Source organism: Podarcis erhardii (assembly GCF_964252035.2).
Source record: "Podarcis erhardii genome assembly, chromosome: 7".
NCBI classification, from domain to species: domain Eukaryota; kingdom Metazoa; phylum Chordata; class Lepidosauria; order Squamata; family Lacertidae; genus Podarcis; species Podarcis erhardii.
Window position 1 is genome coordinate 27,640,460 of NC_138511.1, and position 19,187 is coordinate 27,659,646.

The window sequence follows — 19,187 nt, forward strand, 5'->3', positions numbered from 1 at the left end:
ATTCAGTGAAGAACACCTGCCCAGTCTGGTTTGGTTTTGTGGTGTCACCATGTGGCTAAAGCTGATGGGTTGCGTGGCACTGCCAGAAGGCCAGCTCTCTAACTGCCTTTCATCCAAGGAGCAATTTGCACTTTTCTGCCTGAACAAATGTTCTACACAGGTGAGCCGGTAGCAGGGCAGCATTCTGGCCGGTTCAAAATATTTCTAGGCTGAAGCTGGCAACTGTGTCACTCACCTAAAAGGCAAAGGTAAATGGACCCCTGACCATTAGGTCCAGTCATGACCCACTCTGGGGTTTTCTCATCTTGCTTTATTGGTCGAGAGAGCTGGTGTACAGCTTCCCGATCATGTGGCCAGCATGACTAAGCTGCTTCTGGCAAACCAGAGCAGTGCACGGAAACACTGTTTACCTTCCCGCCGGAGCGGTACCTATTTATCTACTTTGACGTGCTTTCAAACTGCTAGGTTGGCAGGAGCAGGGACTGAGCAATGGGAGCTCACCCCGTCATGGGGATTCGAACTGCCGACCTTCTGATTGGCAAGTCGTAGGCTCTGTGGTTTAACCCACAGCGCCACCTGCGTCCCTCACCTACCTACTCCCAATAACCCCAATCCCTCTCTCAGCCTAAAACAGGGAGGGACAGAGGCCTTGGTGGAATGAGAGACTGTAATGCCTATTGGAAAGAAGAATATAGGAGCACCAGAGGAGCCCAGCAGCAGCTGGATCAGGTCTTAGGGACCCAATGAGCCCAGAATCCTGTTCTCGCAGTGGTCAACCAGATGTTTCTTCTGGGAAGCCCACAAGCAGGACACGAGCAGCAGCAGCACCCTCCCTACTTGTGGCTCCCAGGACTGGCATTCAGAGGCATACAACCTCTGACAGCAGAAGCTCCCTCTTCCTTGCATGCTGTGGTTTTGGTTTTCCTTCCTTTCCAACTTCCCTGGAGCACAGATGGGACAGTCAGGTAGAGAGGTGGGGCCCTCCCCTCCTTGGCAAGCCAAATTATCTCATTTCCAAAACCCAGGGCTTCCCCGCCCCCCCAGCCACAACTCACTGGAACTCAGTTCTGGCATCTATCAGGTGGGCACCTTTGCTATTCTAAGATAACAAGGAAGGTGTTTATCATGGTGAGTTCCTGCACCTCTTTTTCTAAAAAAATAGCACTGCCAAAAACCCACCAAGGGCTGAAAAGCCAAACAGCTCACCTCTGGATAAGACCACTCGGGCGAGTAATCCGTCACCATGAAAAGGCGCCCGCTCTGCTGGAGCATGCCCAGGGTGCCCTGAGCAGCAGCGGCAGCTGCCGCTGCCGACACCACCTCAGTCACGTGCATGTAGGCCAGAGTGCTTGCCCCGTTCTCTGTGCTGCTGCTTAGGTGCAGGCTGGCTTGCTGGGGGCTGCAGCAGGGGATACACATCTCTGCCTGGTTGTAGGAGGCCCGGTTGGCATCCTCCGGCTGGGACAGCCCACTGCTCTCGCCTGATACCAGCTGGTGCCCGTAGATGGTGTTGCTCCCACCTTCCACCGAGATGAAATCATTGATCAGGTCAGAGAACTGGTTGCTAAAGGAGATGTCAAAGTGGTCCAAGCTCAGCTCCATGTTGGAGGAGTTGTTCAAACCCGGGTGGGCTACTGGGTAGAGGCCTTGCACCATGTTCCCTTGGAGGATGGGGAGGCTGTTCCCATTCCGCAAGCTGCCCCCGTTGGTCTCGGGCTGCATGTAGTGCTCTGTCCCACCACAGGCCTGGAGCTCCCCCGTCTTCAGCAGGTTCTCGTTCCCATCCGCCTGCGGAGAGGTCTCCATCGGGACCTCGCCTTCAGCAGACATAGCCTGGAAGTTTGCCTGGAACTGCATGAGCTGGAGCGAAGAGGTGGACTCGATGCGAGCTTCCACCGTGCCGTTGCAGTTGGAAGTGCTCTGGGAGGAAGCCTCCGTCTTCACGTTGGGGAGCCCTAAAGGGTTGACAAAGGAACTGCTTGCATCGTTCAGGTTGTTGTGGCTGTTTTGCTCCAGAGGCAGAGGTTTGCTGGCATCCTGCAGGAAGAAACTGGGGGAAGGGGTCTGGTGGACGTGGGGGCTCTGGACCGCTTGGTTGAAACCAGAGGAGTAATCCTTGTTGGAATCGATTGCGCTAAAGTCCATTTGTTCCAAGGTGGTACTGGGGCTGAGGCCTCCGCCGGATGGGAGCAAACTGGAACCAGTCGTAAGGGTGAGCGAGTTGGATGAGGAAGAGGAGGAGAACGCTTCTTTCGACATCTGTTGCTCAAAGGACGTGTCTTCCGTCTTAATCTCCTTGGTGAGGGCTGCGCTGAAGTTGAACCCGCGCTCTGTCGTGGGTGACTGCCTGATGTTGGGGCCCAGGCAATCTGCCTTGGGGCCTCCTCCTCCATACGTCTGCCCCTGCTTGGGATTGTTAAGGAAGCAGTCCGGGTCGAAATTCATCGTGGTTTCTGGGATCTTCCGGCCACTGTCGAGAGTGGTGGAGAGCACCAGCTCTTCGGAGACGCTGGCGGGCAGCATGGACAGGCCGTCTGAGCTGCTGGCGGTGGGGAAGGTGAACTTGTGGCCATCCGAGCTCACGGCCAGGACCAGCCCTTGGGCAGCTGCGTCTGAGGAGAGGAGGTGCTGATTGGGACCCGCGGTGGGTGACATTGTGTAGACGGCCTCGCTGGTCACATCCGACATGAAGACCGTGGCGCTCTGTGACAGGTTGCCCATCACTGAGGCAACGGCCATGCTGGAGACCCCGGTGACAGCCGGGCTGTCCGCCACATCGGGGTCACTGTTCAACCCACTGCTGATGGACACGGGGGAGTTCTGCGTGGTGTCGGGGACTTCCACCTGATTGGTTGAGGAGACCTCTGTGCTGTTCTGATGCAGCAGGACCGGCTTGGCCACTTTGCCATTCCTTTTCTCCCGGCTGGAGGACTTGCCATGGCTGTGCTCGTTCTTCCCTTCGGAGACATCGTTGTTCTGCACCTCAGAGTGGGCGCTGTACCCGCCTGACCTCGGCTCGACCTTTGGTGAGATGATGCGGTGTTTGGCACTGTTGCACTTGTGGTGCACACTGCTACCTGCGCCTGTCCCAAGTAGAAACAGAAGGTTAATTGTGGACTGGAACACAAGCCAGCTGGTCCTTATGCCAGAAGTTTCTCTGTATTACTTTCTAATGCAGAGGGATGGCTGGGACTGAACAGCTGAAGCTTTCTACAGCTGTCAGCCTTAGAGCAAGATCAAGATGGGCAAAAGCACCATGAAATGATCAACCTGTCGGGGGATTCAGAGCTTCAGCCTGAACATGTTTTGCCTAGAGCTGGATTTGTGCCTCTTGGACTTAGAAGTGGACCAGAGGAAACTCAGCTTTTCATTGGTTTTGATATGAGACTATACTACGAGGCATCCTGTCTTTGTTGGTTGAAGGAATGGATGACATTAGAGAATTCACATATTCTAGACTTAGAAGGTCATGATAATATTTTTGGTTGGCATGCTTATTTATGGTATGAAGAGATGAAAGTACATAAAGGATTTACAAATCATATAATTAGGAAAAAATTCTATAGAGTATGGGATAAATACAAACATTTATTAAAGGTAAAAACACCACTTTGGCTCTCACTGTTGGAAGCTATAGCAGTAAAGAAAAAGAATATGATAGCAGGGTGGACAACTTATAGAAATTTATTAGAACAAGAGGGAGGAGAGTATAAATTAAAAGAATTTAAGGAACCACGGAAAGAAGGGGAAGGAAGTCAAGTTTTGGAATGTTAAAATGACTGTAAAATTATTGACATGTATAAATCTGAAAATCATAAAAAAGATTCATAGTTTAGGTTAAAATGCATTCAAAAGTAAGCATTTTAGAATAAAATGTGTACAAAACACATATTTTAAGATAAAATATACAAAATTAATGCAATTCTTTGTGTGATTATTTAAAAGAGGTTTGTAGTCTTAAGAAGAAACAAGACAGAATGTATGTATGAAATTTGGGGCACATACAGAATGTCCCCTTTTACTGGTGGGGTGAGGATTCAGCCGTATCCTGGCAAGTGCAGGCTGTGCAACTATAGTCAATTTCCAGCTCTTGAACAGACCTGTTTTCTCAAAAGACTGGACCTTTTGCACTAAGCAAAGTGACCAGCAAATACGCTGGGAAGCGAAGGATAATACTTCCTTTGACAAAATAATGTGACCTCCCCACCAGTAAATCAGGCTGAATGCTCAGGAAAGGGGCAAACTGGAAGTTACCTCCCCAAGTTGCCTAGAAATCGGCTGATCTGTCCACATCTCATGTCTGCCGTCTCTCTAATGTAGGGTCCTGTTTAAGGTATTATGGCTAAGAGCTCTTCAACCCTCCTGCCCCATAGGGACATGGGGAGTGCAGGCAGGACTGGCCCAAGAGTGTGACACTTGAAATGAACTACAAAATGGTGTTCCCCTCTCCACCAGGGAAGAAGGGGAAAGTGAAGCTGGACATCAGGAACAAAGGAGGAATAATGGTCTACACCAGAATCTGCTGCCCCTGTGGATTCTGCCACCTGAGGCAGTTGCTTCCCTTTATCTCAGGTGTGGGCTGGCCCTGAGCACAGGAAGCTGCCTTATACAGAGTCAGAGCATTGGTCCATCCATGTCAGTGTTGTCTACATGGTCTGGCAGTGGCTCTTCAAGTTTTTCAAGCAGAGGACCTTCCTAGCCCTGTGAGCCTCCTGCATGCAAAGCAGGTACCTTGCTTCCCCCTCAACCTATATCCCACCCTGATTCCACCCTCCCACAAATCCAGCACTTTGTGGCATTCCAAAACCGGGAGAGTGCAGAACGTTTTTGCCCTGCAAGCTCCTGCTCCTCACCCAAGTTGCCAGTGCAGAGGCAATTGTGCGTCCGAGGCTGCGGTTTGGTCTGGTGGCTGTCCAGGATCTGCTGCACCAGCTGCTCCACAGAGAAGCCCGAACTGCTGTTCCCATTGCTGCATGTCCACTTGATGCCGTGAACTGTGGAGAGAGAGAGAGAGAGAGAGAGAGAGAGAGAGAGAGAGAGAAAGGCAAGAGGTGAGGTGGAAGCAGCAGCAGCAGCAGCAGCCGACGACCAGCAGTTGTCCTGGCAGATCCTTTGCTCTGAAGGATCTTTGGTTGGGGATAGACTGTGCGGAAACGCATGCTTCATCACCTCATTTCCCATTAAGGTAATTAGAGTTGGGAGTGAGAGGAAGCCCCCTTTCCCCTTTCATGTTTCTCTAAGGGGCTTTGCCCTGCTTCCCACTCCTCCTGTGCTGGAATAACTCCTAAAATAAATCCCAGGACAGGAGTGTACACCCTTTGCCAAAGATTCAACTCCCTTCAGCTTCTTTACATTGTGTACCAACCTATGGAAATATGTACAGGGACAATTCTTTCTTTCTTTTTCTTCTGTGCCCCCCACCCTGCAAAAGTGCTCTTGGCATGAATGTGCGCATGGTTTCCTGCAGGTGACCTTTCTGTGTTTCAGCCATGCACACAAGTGCAGAGATGCAACCTCTGCCCAAAGAGCAGCTTGGTGCAATCAGGTCACACTGAAGCAGCTCTTGTGCAAGGTTTTCATGTCAGTAATGCAAATGTGTGTGTGATGCATTGAAGGCTGTGGTGATGTGTGCATGCATGGCCCTTTGCGCACCACCTGAAAATAAAAAAGAGAACTACAGAGGATTCCTGGTCCTTCAGTTCAACTTTGGAACAAAAACAAGGAGAGTTTCAGATGCCTCCCTTGTTTTAGTTGCAGCCCTGCTTAGATAAACAGGCAAGAGGCAGAGACTTGCAGTTGAGGAGGAAAACTATCTGTCTTCAACTGGGGCATATTAGGCGTTGGGCCAGAAAGGAAGGAAGTCCCGGAAAGAGAAGGTGTGTTTTGAGAGAAAAAAAGATGACACTGAAGTGACAGGAGAGAAGGAGCTGTAGATGGGCAGATAGCAGAACAAAAGTTGAAAACAAAAGGAAGCAAATTTTTAAAGACTCTTCAGCATTAGGCTCCAGTCATGACATCATATGCACTAGTCAGTAGGTACCACACCTGTCCTTCAAACAAATCTGTGAAATATGTCTTTGCTTCCTGCCAACCTAGCAGTTCGAAAGCATGCAGTGCAAGTAGATAAATAGGTACCACTCTGGCAGGAAGGTAAACGGTGTTTCCGTGCACTGCTCTGGTTCGCCAGAAGCGGCTTAGTCATGCTGGTTACATGACCCGGAAGCTGTATGCCGGCTCCCTCGGCCAGTAAAGTGAGATGAGCGCTGCAACCCCAGAGTCGTCCATGACTGGACCTAACGGTCAGGGGTCCCTTTACCTTAGGCTTTGCATAGCCTGTGTGCAAATAGTTCAGAGCCAATATTTAATCAATGGCTGGCCTGAGGGACCACTGCCTCCGGCACAACTTTGCAGGGGCTCTGGAATCCTTGGGCTTGCGATAGCTTCTGGGCTGAGTGCAAAGGTGTGGCGTCACAGATTCAAGAGCTATGTTTCCCTTGCAGTGCACGTACCGTTCTGCGTCCTGCTCTTGACAGAATCATAAAGTTGGAAGAGACCCTTTTTTGCTGCTCAAGAAGGTACGACGGTGTTTTGTGAGGTGATGGGGGGAAACCCCTGCAAGGCCTCTTCAATCTGGCTCTGAGTCTGTACAGAATAGGGAGAGGTTTCTCCACTGGTCCACCCCCAGCTCTCTGAAGAAGAACAATGCCGGCCTTCAACTTTGCTGTTTTTTGGCCACAAATCCTGCCCCCACACCCCACCTTTCCCTCATTGGGTCACTAAGCTAGGTTGCTGCTCCTTCTCCTCCAAATGAGCTTCTTTTTCTGCTGCTGCTCCCCCTTCTCTTGTGAAGGTTATACGATGAAAACCCACTGAAGGGTGACAGATTGCAAGGAGAGAATTTCAGGATGCTTAATGTAAATTACCGACTGTCTTGGCACATCCAATATGCAGATTGTCTCGCTTTCCTTGCGCAGCGCAACCCCCCCCACCCCCGGCTTTTTAAAGAAAACCTCCTCTGAGCCAGTGAGTTGTTAGCACTGAATATAAAATACTATCAAGATGGCTTTTAACATGTCACGCTCGGCTTCCTGACACATAATGAATCAGTGGGAAGGGGTTGGGGGGGAAGAGAGCATTATGAAGGGAAGGTTAATAAAACAGCCCATTGCCACCTCCCTCCCGGAAAGGCTGGAAGATCAAAACTGCTTGGAAAGCACACCAGATCTCATTGGAGTTTGGGTAGAGAGATGAATAAATAGCGAAACAGAAGCATCCCCCTGGATCCTTTGCTGTCATTTGAGGTTCAGGTGGCCTCAGTGGCCCAGAGTGCCTTCCATCACCTTCAGCTGGTGGCCCAGCTACACCCCTATCTGGACAGGGATAGCCTAACTACCGTTGTCTATGCTCTGGTAATCTCAAGGTTAGATTACTGCAGTGCATTATATGTAGAGCTGCCTCTGAAGACAGTTCGGAAACTTCAGCTAGTGCAGAATTCAGCAGCCAGGTTGCTTACCAGAGCAAGACAGTTTGAGCATGTTACATTGACCCTGGTCTGACTGCACTGTCTATCAGTTAGTTTCTGGGCCCAATTCAGAGTGCTGGGTTTGCAAAAAACAAAACAAACCCAGCCAGAATTTTACTATCCCAAGGATGGAAAAGCGACGAAATACCAGCGAAAGAACATTGGCAAGAAAAGTTGATGGAATACGCTGTAATGGCGAAGCTATCTGACTTAAAGATAAGGACAATAACAACTTTTAAAAAGATTGGGAACCTTTTATGATGTATATACAGAAACAATGCACTGAAATGAACTCAATGGCAGGATTCGAGTAATACACTTACAATGGACAAATACAAACATAAAGTATAATTATGAGGTAAAAATGAGAAGAATAGATAAATGATACAACCTTAATTTTAATATATAAGGAATACAAAATTATAAGCAGAAGAAACAGATATGCTATAAATCAGGAAGGGAAACCAGGGAGAAGAGATGGTGGTAGAAGATTGGGAAAGTCTAAAGTTTGTACATAGAAATATTGTAAAATTAATGAGTGTTTGAAAATTGTTGGAATGAAACTTTATGGCTTTAGCAGAAATGCTATAAGGAGTTAAGTATAAATAAGTATTTTAGTATTAATGGAAAATAAGGTTAAAAATATGTTAAGACATTCATAATGATAAAGATAGAGAAAGATGGAAAGGATTTGCTGAAACAAGTAACAGAAGTGGAATACAAAAAGGGAGGTGAGAGGAAGTCGATGAAATAAGGGAATGAAAGATAGACTAATGAAATGGTATGCTATATGTTTTTTAAATTGTTGTTGTTTTGTTTTGTTTAATTTAGTGTTAAGGTTGTGTTTTGTATTGTTTATTGTATTGTTTCTTCTTTTGTTCTTTTTTCTTGTCTGCCGTAAGTTTGAAAAGTAATAAAGATTATTTAAAAAATAAATAAATCAGGAAGGGAAGTTGGGGGAAGTCGTGTGGGGGGGTGAGTTGAAATTGAAAAATGTAATTTAAATGTTTGATTATGCTACAATTTCTTCAATAAAATTAAAAATGTTAAAAAAAACCCCCAGTGCTGGGTTTGACCTAGAAAGCCTTAAATGGCTCAGGAATGCCTCTTCCCATATGAACCTACCCGGACCCTGAAACCATCCTCTGAGGCCCTTCTTTGTGTGCCGCCTCCTCAAGAGGTCTGGAGGGTGGCAACACGAGAACGGGCCTTTTCTGCAGTGGCTTCCCATCTGTGGAATGCTCTCCCCAGGGAAGTTCACCTGGCGCCTTCCTTATACACCTTTAGGCACCAGGCAAAAAAGTTCCTTTTTAATCAGGCCTTTGGTTGATTTGATTGACATCCTATGCCCTTTTAAAATGTGGTTTTGGGGGGTAGGTGAGTTATTGGGTTGTTGTTTTTATTTTGATTATTTATTTTGTGGTCTTATATTTTGATTTTGTTCTGTGAACTGCCCTGAGACCTCCGGGTATAGAGCGGTATATTAATTCTAACAACAACAACAACAACAACAACAATATACAATGCAGCTGCACCAGACACATACCCTCTCATGCACACACATATAGACCAGACACAAAGGCATCTATCTGAAGGCAGCCCTGTTTAGGGAAGTTTTTAATGTTTTATCGTGTTCTTAATATTCTGTTGGGAGCCGCACAGAGTGGCTGAGGAAACCCAGCCAGATGGGCGGGGTATTAATATCATCATCACCTTTCACACAGATCCATTTCACCTATGCACAGCCATGCATACAACTCTCCCTCCGTCTCTCACACACTCACAAAATATAAAACCACAAAATATATAATCAAAATAAAAACAACCCAATATCCCCCCAACCCCCCCCCAACTACATTTTAAAAGGGCATAGGATATCAGCTGGGGAGAAAGACATTTCTGTGCTACACACATATATATGACTGCAGTAGCATCTACAACAGCCCTGTAAAGTAGGGCAGCATTTTTTATCATCTCTGGGGCTGATGCTGAGGGAATATTGTTCTCATTGTTCCTTGCTCTGGGATTGAAAATAGTCAATATAGACCTGGTTACAACTGTCTGGAAATGAAATGAAATAAAGGCTTACTTAAAACTCCCTGACCTTCAAACCAGGACTTTGTGGCTTACCCCATGACCCTTATGTAGCCATTCCTGTCTTTATGACTTCCATGGAAATATAAAACCACACATGTGAGAAGCAGGGCCACAGCTCATCTGTAGACTATGAGTTTTGCATGAAAAGGTCCCAGGTTCATCCCCTGGCATATCCTATCAGGGAGGGCTGGGGAGAAACCCCTGTTCGAAATCCTAGGCCATGCGCAGGCAAACTAAGGCCCGGGGGCCGGATCTGGCTCAATCGCCTTCTAAATCTGGCCCGCGGACGGTCCGGGAATCAGCGTGTTTTTACATGAGTACAGTGGTACCTCGGGTTAAGTACTTAATTCATTATGGAGGTCCGTTCTTAACCTGAAACTGTTCTTAACCTGAGGCACCACTTTAGCTAATGGGGCCTCCCGCTGCTGCCGCGCCGCCGGAGCACAATTTCTGTTCTCATCCTGAAGCAAAGTTCTTAACCTGAAGCACTATTTCTGGGTTAGCAGAGTCTGTAACTTGAAGCGTCTGTAACCTGAAGCTTATGTAACCTGAGCTACCACTGTAGAATGTGTCCTTTTATTTAAAATGCATTCCTGGGTTATTTGATTTAAAATGCATCTCTGGGTTATTTGTGGGGCATAGGAATTGGTTCATTTCCCCCCCTTCAAAATATAGTCCAGCCTCCCACAAGGTCTAAGGGACAGTGGACTGGCCCCCTGCTGAAAAAGTTTGCTGACCCCTGTCCTAGGCAGCCACTGCTGGTCAGAAGTTGGAGGGGCTGCTGGTCTCAGTATAAAGCAGCTTCCCCCATTTCTCCTGTGTTCTTACATTTCCAAGAAAAAAAGTACTACCCAGCCTCCAGAGCCACTCACTGTGGACACACAAGAGCCGGGGTCTCCTTGGCGACTGCCCATTTGAAAAAGTAGCATGTGCCTTTTCATTCCAGACTCCCCACAAGTTTTAGCTGACAGAAATAAAGGGATCACTTCTGGTTTTTCTCCACTGGATTAAACTTTAATTAGACTTCTCTTTTCATACCTCCCAACACCTACACAATAACAACTTTCAAATCCTGGCATGAGGTGTCTCCCACCCTTTTGTGGGTTGTGAAAACCCACCTGGATGTGCATTGCTGAGCGAGCAGACTTGAAACAATGTCCCTGTTTGGAGTTCCTTTGGCAAGCCTTTCTTTTTCCAGCAACCGCTGCTCATTCCAAGATCTCCTTAGAAACCCGGCGGAGTCTGTCATTTGCTCCTTAATTGCAGCTGCGGGTCAAGCAAGGCAGAGCATTTTCTTTTAACTACAAAAAGGCAATTAGCAATGTAGCTGCCTCTTTGTGAAGGTCTGGGACCTGCGGCTATAACTGCATCCCGTTCGTCTCCCAAACCAAGTGCCTAAAGAGATTGCCCTTTCTGAGCCATGTGGTGCTGAGCCAAAAGCATTCGGCTTCACCAGGGTTAATCACGGAGCTCTGAGAAAGTAACTGGTGGGGACCAGGGACGGGAAGAAAGTCATCCTATCCGTTTATCGCAGTGGACTGACCCAATTCGACCTGCTTGGAATGAAACGATCCCTTAGATTACACACTTCTCGAATGCAGGGTATAGCTCTGGTCTCCAAAAGGGGCACACAAATAACTATTGATCTATCTACAAAAGCTTTGCATTAGGGGAGAATGCACCGAAAACAATGGGAATAGGCTGCACTTTGCAGGAAGAAGGCTTCCATAACATGCAGATATTTTGAGTGTCAGAGAGGCAGGGAGGGAGGGAAGGAGGGAGAGAGAGAGAGAGAGAGAGAGAGAGAGAGAGAAACAAGCCTCTGGTGGAACGCCAGGTCCATCTCCGGAAGGGGCTGCAGTTATTAAACAGTAAATTCCAAAAAATGGCCTGATAGTGCAGAAAAGACACTACAAATGTTAAGGGATAGTAGAAGAACTAGAAGCTTGCCGTTTCCTTACATTTACAGGCCTCTCCTCATTTATGTGCATTCGACCCGCACACGACTGCGTATATATGCGCTGAGAAATAATGAAGTAAATTGACTTAAACTGCAAAAAGGTGTGAAAAAGGCAAAAACGGCCAGAAAAACCACAAAAACGTGGCAAAAAGAGAGGCAAAGCAATGCAGGGTATTGGTCTACCTCTAAATCACAGCCAGGCGCTTACAGGGGACTGGTCTACCTGCCTTGTTTCCACATCGTCTTCCAGCAATGAGGAAGACAGTCACCATTGCCACCATTCATGCCAGTCTGGAAAATGCTGCTGGTTTTTAAAAGGGGTTTCCGAGGGTTTCCAGAGGTTTAGAGGGCGTTGACAGGTTTTTAGATGGTGTTCCCTACTCTGCACACTTTCACTTAAACACACGGCACCCAGAAACAAATCCCCATGAAAGTGGGGGAGATGCCTGTATTTCGAAGTTCAGGACCAAGGAGAGTGAAAAACTCAAGCAGCCCCTACTCCTTATTAAAGTTTCACAGCTGATTTGCACTGCAGGCCCAACCTAGCCTTTTCTGGTCGTAATTTCCCAAGCATATTAAAGTGTTGGAAACAATTTGTCCTCGCTTTGGAGACACGGCGCTTCGAGGATTACTCTAGAGGGCTGTTTCCCAGATGGGCAACTAGAGTCCTTTTGGCACAACCTTTGCCAACTTGGTTCCCTCCAGGCTTTAAGGACTACAACTCCCATCACGCCCAACTGTCCTCTGGAGATCATGGGAGTTGTAGTCCAAAACAGCTTGAGCACACCAGGCTGGGGGGAGCTGCTCTGGAGAAATAGGCTTGTTCAGGAAGGGGGGTGTGTGTGTGTGTATACAGTGGTACCTTGGGTTAAGTAATTAATTTGTTCCGGAGGTACGTTCTTAACCTGAAACTGTTCTTAACCTGAAGCACCACTTTAGCTAATGGGGCTTCCTGCTGCCGCCGCGCTGCCACCACACGATTTCTGTTCTCATCCTGAAGCAAAGTTCTTAACCTTAAGCACTATTTCTGGGTTAGCGGAGTCTGTAACCTGAAGCGTATGTAACCTGAAGCGTATGTAACCCGAGGTACCACTGTATATTGTGTGTAGTGGTATTGGGTGAGCTGCAGAAACAGAGGTGTTTCTTGTGGTTTGGCTGGGGATGTCTGTTCTGTTGTTTACTTCCGAGTCATCTAAACAATTCTGTTCTGGAGAACGTGACATTGAGTTCACTGGGGTTTACTCCTAAGTAGGTGGGCCTAGGACTACAATCCCAAAGTCACAGGTTCTCAGGGATGGGCCACAGGGGAGAAGCGGGCAGTGGTGATGTCCACATCACAGCTGGTCCTCCTTACTCTCTGGCACATCAGAGGCCTTGCTCAGTTGCTCCTGGGCTGGCAAACAGGGGATTTTGTGTGTGCGTGTGTGCGCGCAGAAGCTCCCCTCCTAGTTTGGTGCTCTCTCCTGAATCTCTATACCAGGTACACAAACTGGCGAAGTGCTGAGCGGCTGCCACGCGGCTCATTTATGACTCCTGTGGCAGGAGCCATTAATTCCTCTCTCCTCCTCCTCCTCTGGTGCCCATTGCAAGGCCCCTTTATGGCTTCCCACAAACCCACAAGCTCGACATCAGCAAAAGCAAAGCACTGGCTTGGCTGTGGCACACCTGGGACACCTCTCCCTGCTTCCAGGCTGGAAAGGCAGGCTCAGCCTGCAAAGCATCTCTGAAACGAGAGAGGCCACCCCTGCCTGCTTGCCTAACGGCCAGTTTGCCTGTTACTTATAGGCTGCCCCATCACAAAATGGTTCTTTGAGTGGGCTCTCGAATTAAAAGAGCATATTATAAAGCAAACGTCTCAGCAAGGAGCACTTTCCCTCTGTTTCAAAGTGGGCAGAAAGGTGGCATATAAATTGGGGGGGGGGGGAAATAAACAAACGGTTTTCGAAAAATCAAGTGTTATTAGCTGCTGGTTGCTTTTGATTCCCAGCATCAGCATCACACCTAAGAACAAGAAATGTCCTGAAGCAGCAGCAGCAGCAGCAGCTGGATCAGGATCCGACCATAGGGCGCCCATCTCTGCCTCCTCTTCCTCCAGCTTCTTGTTCTCACAGTGGCCAACCAGATGTCTCAACGGGAAGAAGGAGAGAGGAATTGGCACCATTCCAGGTGCCACATAATACCCGTTCCGCATTTGTAAGCACTTGATGGTTGAGTGTGGCAGCGCCTGAACTTTGGAATTCCCTGCCTATTGAGAGCAAGCATTTGCCTTCACTATACTCTTCCAGTGCCTGCTAGAAAATATTCTTGTTTAGACAAGCCTACCCAGATACTTGGGGACGCGGGTGGCACTGTGGGTTAACCACAGAGCCTAGTGCTTGCCAATCAGAAGGTTGGGCCGATCGAATCCCCAAGATGGGGTGAGCTCCCGTTGCTCGGTCCCTGCACCTGCCAACCTAGCAGTTCGAATGTATGTCAAAGTGCAAGTAGATAAATAGGTACTGCTCCGGCGGGAAGGTAAACGGCGTTTCCGTGTGCTGCTCTGGTTTGCCAGAAGCAGCTTAGTCATGCTGGCCACATGACCAGCTGACATGACCACATGACATGAGCTGTATGCCGGCTCCCTTGGCCAATAAAGCCAGATGAGCACCGCAACTCCAGAGTCGGCCACGACTGGACCTAACGGTCAGGGGTCCTTTTACCTTTACCTTTACCTTTACCCAGATACTTAGAAAGTTGAGGTCATTTTAATACATTTTAGTATTTTAATATTTGCATGTTTTAAAGTATGGTTGTGATTTTTCCTTCTTGATTTTCTTGTTTTGTCTTTTTGTAAATTGATTTGAGGTTGTTGTCTGTTTCTTTTTCCAATCAAGCCGGTGTATAAATTATATGAAATAAACAACAACATCAACAAATAAATATCACGCAACTTCTTACTCACCTTTTCTCTAAACGACAGTTCACAAACACTGGCACATTCCTGGATTTTGCAACACCTCAGGGCATGTTGCTGAATGTGTGACCTGACCGGGAAGATCTGCCTGTGGCGGCTTGATCTCTGATAGCTCTTTGCTAGGCATCCCTATCCCTGCTATTTATACAAATACCTGAGTGCTGCCAATACAGAAGACCCAGAGGGAGAGAGGGAGGGAGGTAGATAAAGAAAGAGGCATTTGTAATATGAATGAGCATTGTGGCCCATGCCAGGGTTCCACGGTGATTAGAAAGAAACTGAAGCTGGAACAGTTTTCAAGCCTTGAATGCCCTGTGCAGATAATAAATCCTGATTTGGTAGGCTCGGGGCACTTGCAGACAGTCATTATTTTCAGGGTAGGATTCAATTGCCTATTAGCAAATTCAGGCAGCGGTCAAGTGGGAGACTTTGAGCAACAGATCCGCTCCCCTGTCCGCTCGACATGAATGTGATAAGGAAAGGGACAGGAAAATGGGGGATAATCCTTGCAACATCGTCTCACTTCCACACAAACAAATCAAGAGAGAATGAATGCTCACTGGGTGAAGCTGTGCTGAAGCAGTGCAGTGTGAAAACAACCCCTACTCCTCCAGCCCCAATTTTATAGGGGGAAAAAAAAAGATTTGTTCTTACTGCCAGCCACACGGTGGAGCTCCTTGACCAGGCAATGATGAGGCTCTGCTTGCTTTGATACATAAATGAAAGCTTTTGCTGTTAGTGGTCAACCCCCACCCTTTAAATATTCTATAATCACCAAGATTACAGACTTAAGAATTCCGTTGGCTGTTTCAGGTCTGTGCTTTGAATAATTAGGAGAAAACAAGAACACAGTGATTATGGATGACTGACACGGAGAAGCATTTGCTGGAGGTGCGAGCTCGGCTTTTGATGCGGGGAAGTGCAACGTGGAAGGCGGAGAGAGATTCAGTTGTCAAACACAACACTGTGCGAAAGAGCAGACAATGTCGTGTGTGACAAGAGAGTTCCCTGAACATTTGACGTCACTGAGGGCTAAGATGGAGATGATCCCTTTGCGGGGAAGGCAGGGAAGCCCTTTGGCCCAATGGGTGGTATTGAGAACATAAGAAGAGATTGCAGGATCTGGCCAAAGGGGGCCCTTCCAGTCCAGCATCCTGTTCTCACAGTGGCCAACCAAATGCCTCTTCTGGGAAGCCGGCCCTGAGCCCAAGAGCACTCTTCCTTCCTGTGGTTCCCAGGAACTGGTATTCAGAACCATTACCGCCTCTGATAGTTGTGGGTGCAGAACGTAAGGGTCTGGGGGTCTGCAAGGATCTGGGCCTGTAATAGGCTGGAGCACGTTCAGCTCTTATATTCTTATATTCTCTCTTAGTGTGTAAAAAGAAAGTTGGCATGAAGGTGGGAGAGTAGGTGAAAGAACAGAGCATGGCATGTCAAAGGTTTTGACTTCAGCAAGAATGATTTTCCTGCATTTCCCCTGTACAGCTAGTTCCCTGTGGTTTCTTATTAACCAGTTGTGACAACTTTGTCATCCATATAAAAAGCTGTTAGCTCCATATGTAAGCAGAATGCCCTATTGATCGGTTCAGAAGAGATTCTGCCTGATAGGTGGTGGTGGTGGGGCATCCTAAAAAGCAATAACCTTAAGAAACAAGAGTCTTGGACAGATCTATACCCAAATCACAATGTGAAGGCTTGATGTCCTTCCACACAGTGGAAGCAGAGCATGGTCACCATGACCAGTAGCCACTGACAGCCTTGTTCTCCTTCATTAATTTTTCCAATCCTTTTTTAACGCCATCCAAGTTGGCCATCATCACTGCCTCCTGTGGGAACGGGTTCCATCATTTAACTCTGGGGCATGAAGAACTTTCTTTTATCTGTCCCGAGTCTTCCAACATTCCGCTGTCTGGAGAACTTCTACCCCCTCACATCACATACTTCATGCAGGACCTCCAAGATCCAATCTCATGCAGAACCACTCCACGTCTGTCCAATTCTGGGTCTCATCTTCTGACAGCTGCTGGCCAGTTGCCTCTTCCAAGCCTACAAGCAGGGCGTGGAAGTGATGGCATTTGTGCATTGGGTACCCAGAGCTGTACATTGCCTTTGAACATGGAGGTTCCACTTAGCTAGCATGGTATCAGTGGTAGGGAGCCTTCTCATCCATGAATTCATCTAGACTAGGGTGGTGCTTGATGGTTTGTATTGTTTTAAACACCATCATCATCATCATCACCATCATTTTATTTCTATGCTGCCTTTCCACAGTTAAAAACAATGCTCAAGGCGTCTTACAACATGACAAGATTTACATAATTACAAAAATCATAAACAACAAACAAAACACATCCAAAAAATACACAACCAAATGGAAAACAATTTCCACATAAATCAAAATCTAAAGATAAGAATACAGCGTTAATATCACAGTTTAAAATGACATAGGTAAAAAATAGTAGCAAATTAAACAAAAACGGAGCCCTCTCTGCCCAGCAGCAGCAGCAGCAGCAGCAGCAGCAGCAGCAGCAGCAGCCCTTTATGGAGCCCGTCAGGCCAGGTGGTGAGTGGCAGGACTGGGGCCCTCAGGTGCCCAGCAGGGGAGTCCTCCTGGGTAGCAACTTCATCTTCTTGTGAGTCTCCTTGAGGCTTTGGTAGAAGGCGACTAATACGTGTAATGAAGCATCATCATTATCGAAAGCTCCCAGAAGAATGATGAGTTTTAAAACTCAGTAGTAGTAGTAGGTTTTTTTAAAAAAAAAAATATATAGAACCATCTGGTCTAGATACAAAAGATTAATAAAAAATCACTCCACCATGTGCTGGAAATGCCAAAATGAGAGGTGATCCCCACCATCTGCTGGGAATGTGATGTTTCAAAACAGTATTGGAATCCCACCATGTTGGATAATTATCCACTGGCTTCCAATAATCCATTTCTGGGCAAGGTACTGAAGCATGTGGTGGCACCGCATCTCCAGAGGTTTCTGGATGAGATGGATTTTCTAGATCCATTTTGACATGGTTTTAGGCCTGTTCTGGGACAGAGATGGCTTGGGGTCGCCTTGGTGAATGACTTATGCCAGAAATTGGACAGGGGGAATGTGTCCCAGTTGGTTCAGTTGGACTTCTCAGCGGCTTTCGAAATCATCAACCATGGTATTCGTCTGATCCACCTTGCTGGGATGGGACCTGAAAGCACTGTTTTACAAAACCAGAAGCTGGCGCTGAGGGACTCCTGTCTGATTCCTTGGCCTCTGGCCTGTGGGGTGCCACAGGGTTCTGTCCTGTCCTCCAGGTTATTTCACATTTACATGAAACCGCTGGTACAGGTCTTCCAGAGTTTTGGGGTTGGGTGGCACCAGTATACTGATGACACCTAGCTCTATTTCACCTTTCTACCTAAATCCAAGGAAGCTGCCTTGGTTCTAAACCAACGTCTGTCATTAGCAACACTGGAGGAGGGTGAACAAATTGAAACTTGATCCAGGCAAGACAGAGGTGCTCTTGGTCAGTCAGAAGGTGGAACAATAGGGCTCAGCCTGTAATGGATGGGGACGCCCCTTGAAGGCAGTTTGGGCATGCCCAGGTCTCTGTGGTGGCCAGGAGTGCATTTGTCTGATCTGGCCCCAGTGACACACACCTTAGCTTCACCACATCTGGAATACTGTAATGTGCTGTATGTGGAACTGCCTTTGAAAAGTGCTTGGAACCTTCAGCTGGCCTAGAGAGCTGCAACCAGACTATTAGCTGGGGATAGCATATGAATTCCTTCTTACAACAGCTCCATTGCATTCCTGTCTGTTTCTGGACACAATCTGAAGTGCTGGTTATGACCTATAAAGCTCTTTACATACCCAGGCTATCTGAAGGACTTAATTCTCCCATATGAACCTGCCCAGGCTCTGAGATCTTCTGGGGAGGCCCCGCTCTCAGTCCCACCCCCCTCACAGGCATGTTTGGTGGAAACAGAGGAGAGGACCTTTCTGGTGCCACTCCAAGACTTTCCATGTTTTATTTGTGTTTGTTTTAACTTTTGTGAGCTGCCTTGAGTTCCATTTCTGGTTATTCAGAAACAGAAGCAAAGGGACAAAAGCTGCTTTTGGAGAAGATGGAACAGTTTTGTTGAATACAGCAAAAATTAGTGGTTGTGGCCAAATGCAATGCCTCGGTTTGTATTTCCCTAAGAATGATCCAGATCGTGTTATATTAAGTTAGTAATGCTGAGTCTTCAGCAGGACAATATTTTTTCCTTCATAATAATAGCAAATTGTGCTCTGTTTAAGCTTGAAATTTTATGTATTATATAAATGCTGATATGTTGTGTTGATGATGATTCTTATGGGAAAAAATACTTTAAACCAACCAACCAACCAATGAAATGATGGGTGAATAATGCTATTTCAGAACTTCTGAATCCTGCTCCAGAAATGGCCACATTGAAAAGTTTGCCACGATATCCATTAACTGCTATATATATCTTTGTCCTGGATGTAAATATCCTTGTCACTGTTCTCTCACTTCCACCAACCAAGTCTAGTGTACCTTCTGCATTCTCTTTCTGACTCTTCCCATCAACCCATTCCTTGCCTTCCCAACAAATCTATGTTATGCAAGCAAGTACTTTGAAGGCCACATGATGCTTGGATGCCAAA

General features: G+C 47.2%; 1 protein-coding gene across 4 annotated transcripts in view; it reads right to left on the reverse strand.

The window, feature by feature from the left end:
- The window catches only part of CAMTA1 (calmodulin binding transcription activator 1), a 690,484-nt gene that overhangs the window by 43,346 nt on the left and 627,951 nt on the right, over positions 1–19,187 (reverse strand). For all 4 annotated transcript variants that reach the window (XM_081870725.1, XM_081870727.1, XM_081870724.1 and 1 more), the window contains exons 7-8: positions 4,854–4,994; positions 1,207–3,083 (exon numbers count right to left, since the gene is read on the reverse strand). In XM_081870725.1, the coding sequence (XP_081726851.1) occupies positions 1,207–3,083; positions 4,854–4,994 (2,018 nt within the window). The remainder of the gene's footprint in view (positions 1–1,206; positions 3,084–4,853; positions 4,995–19,187) is intronic.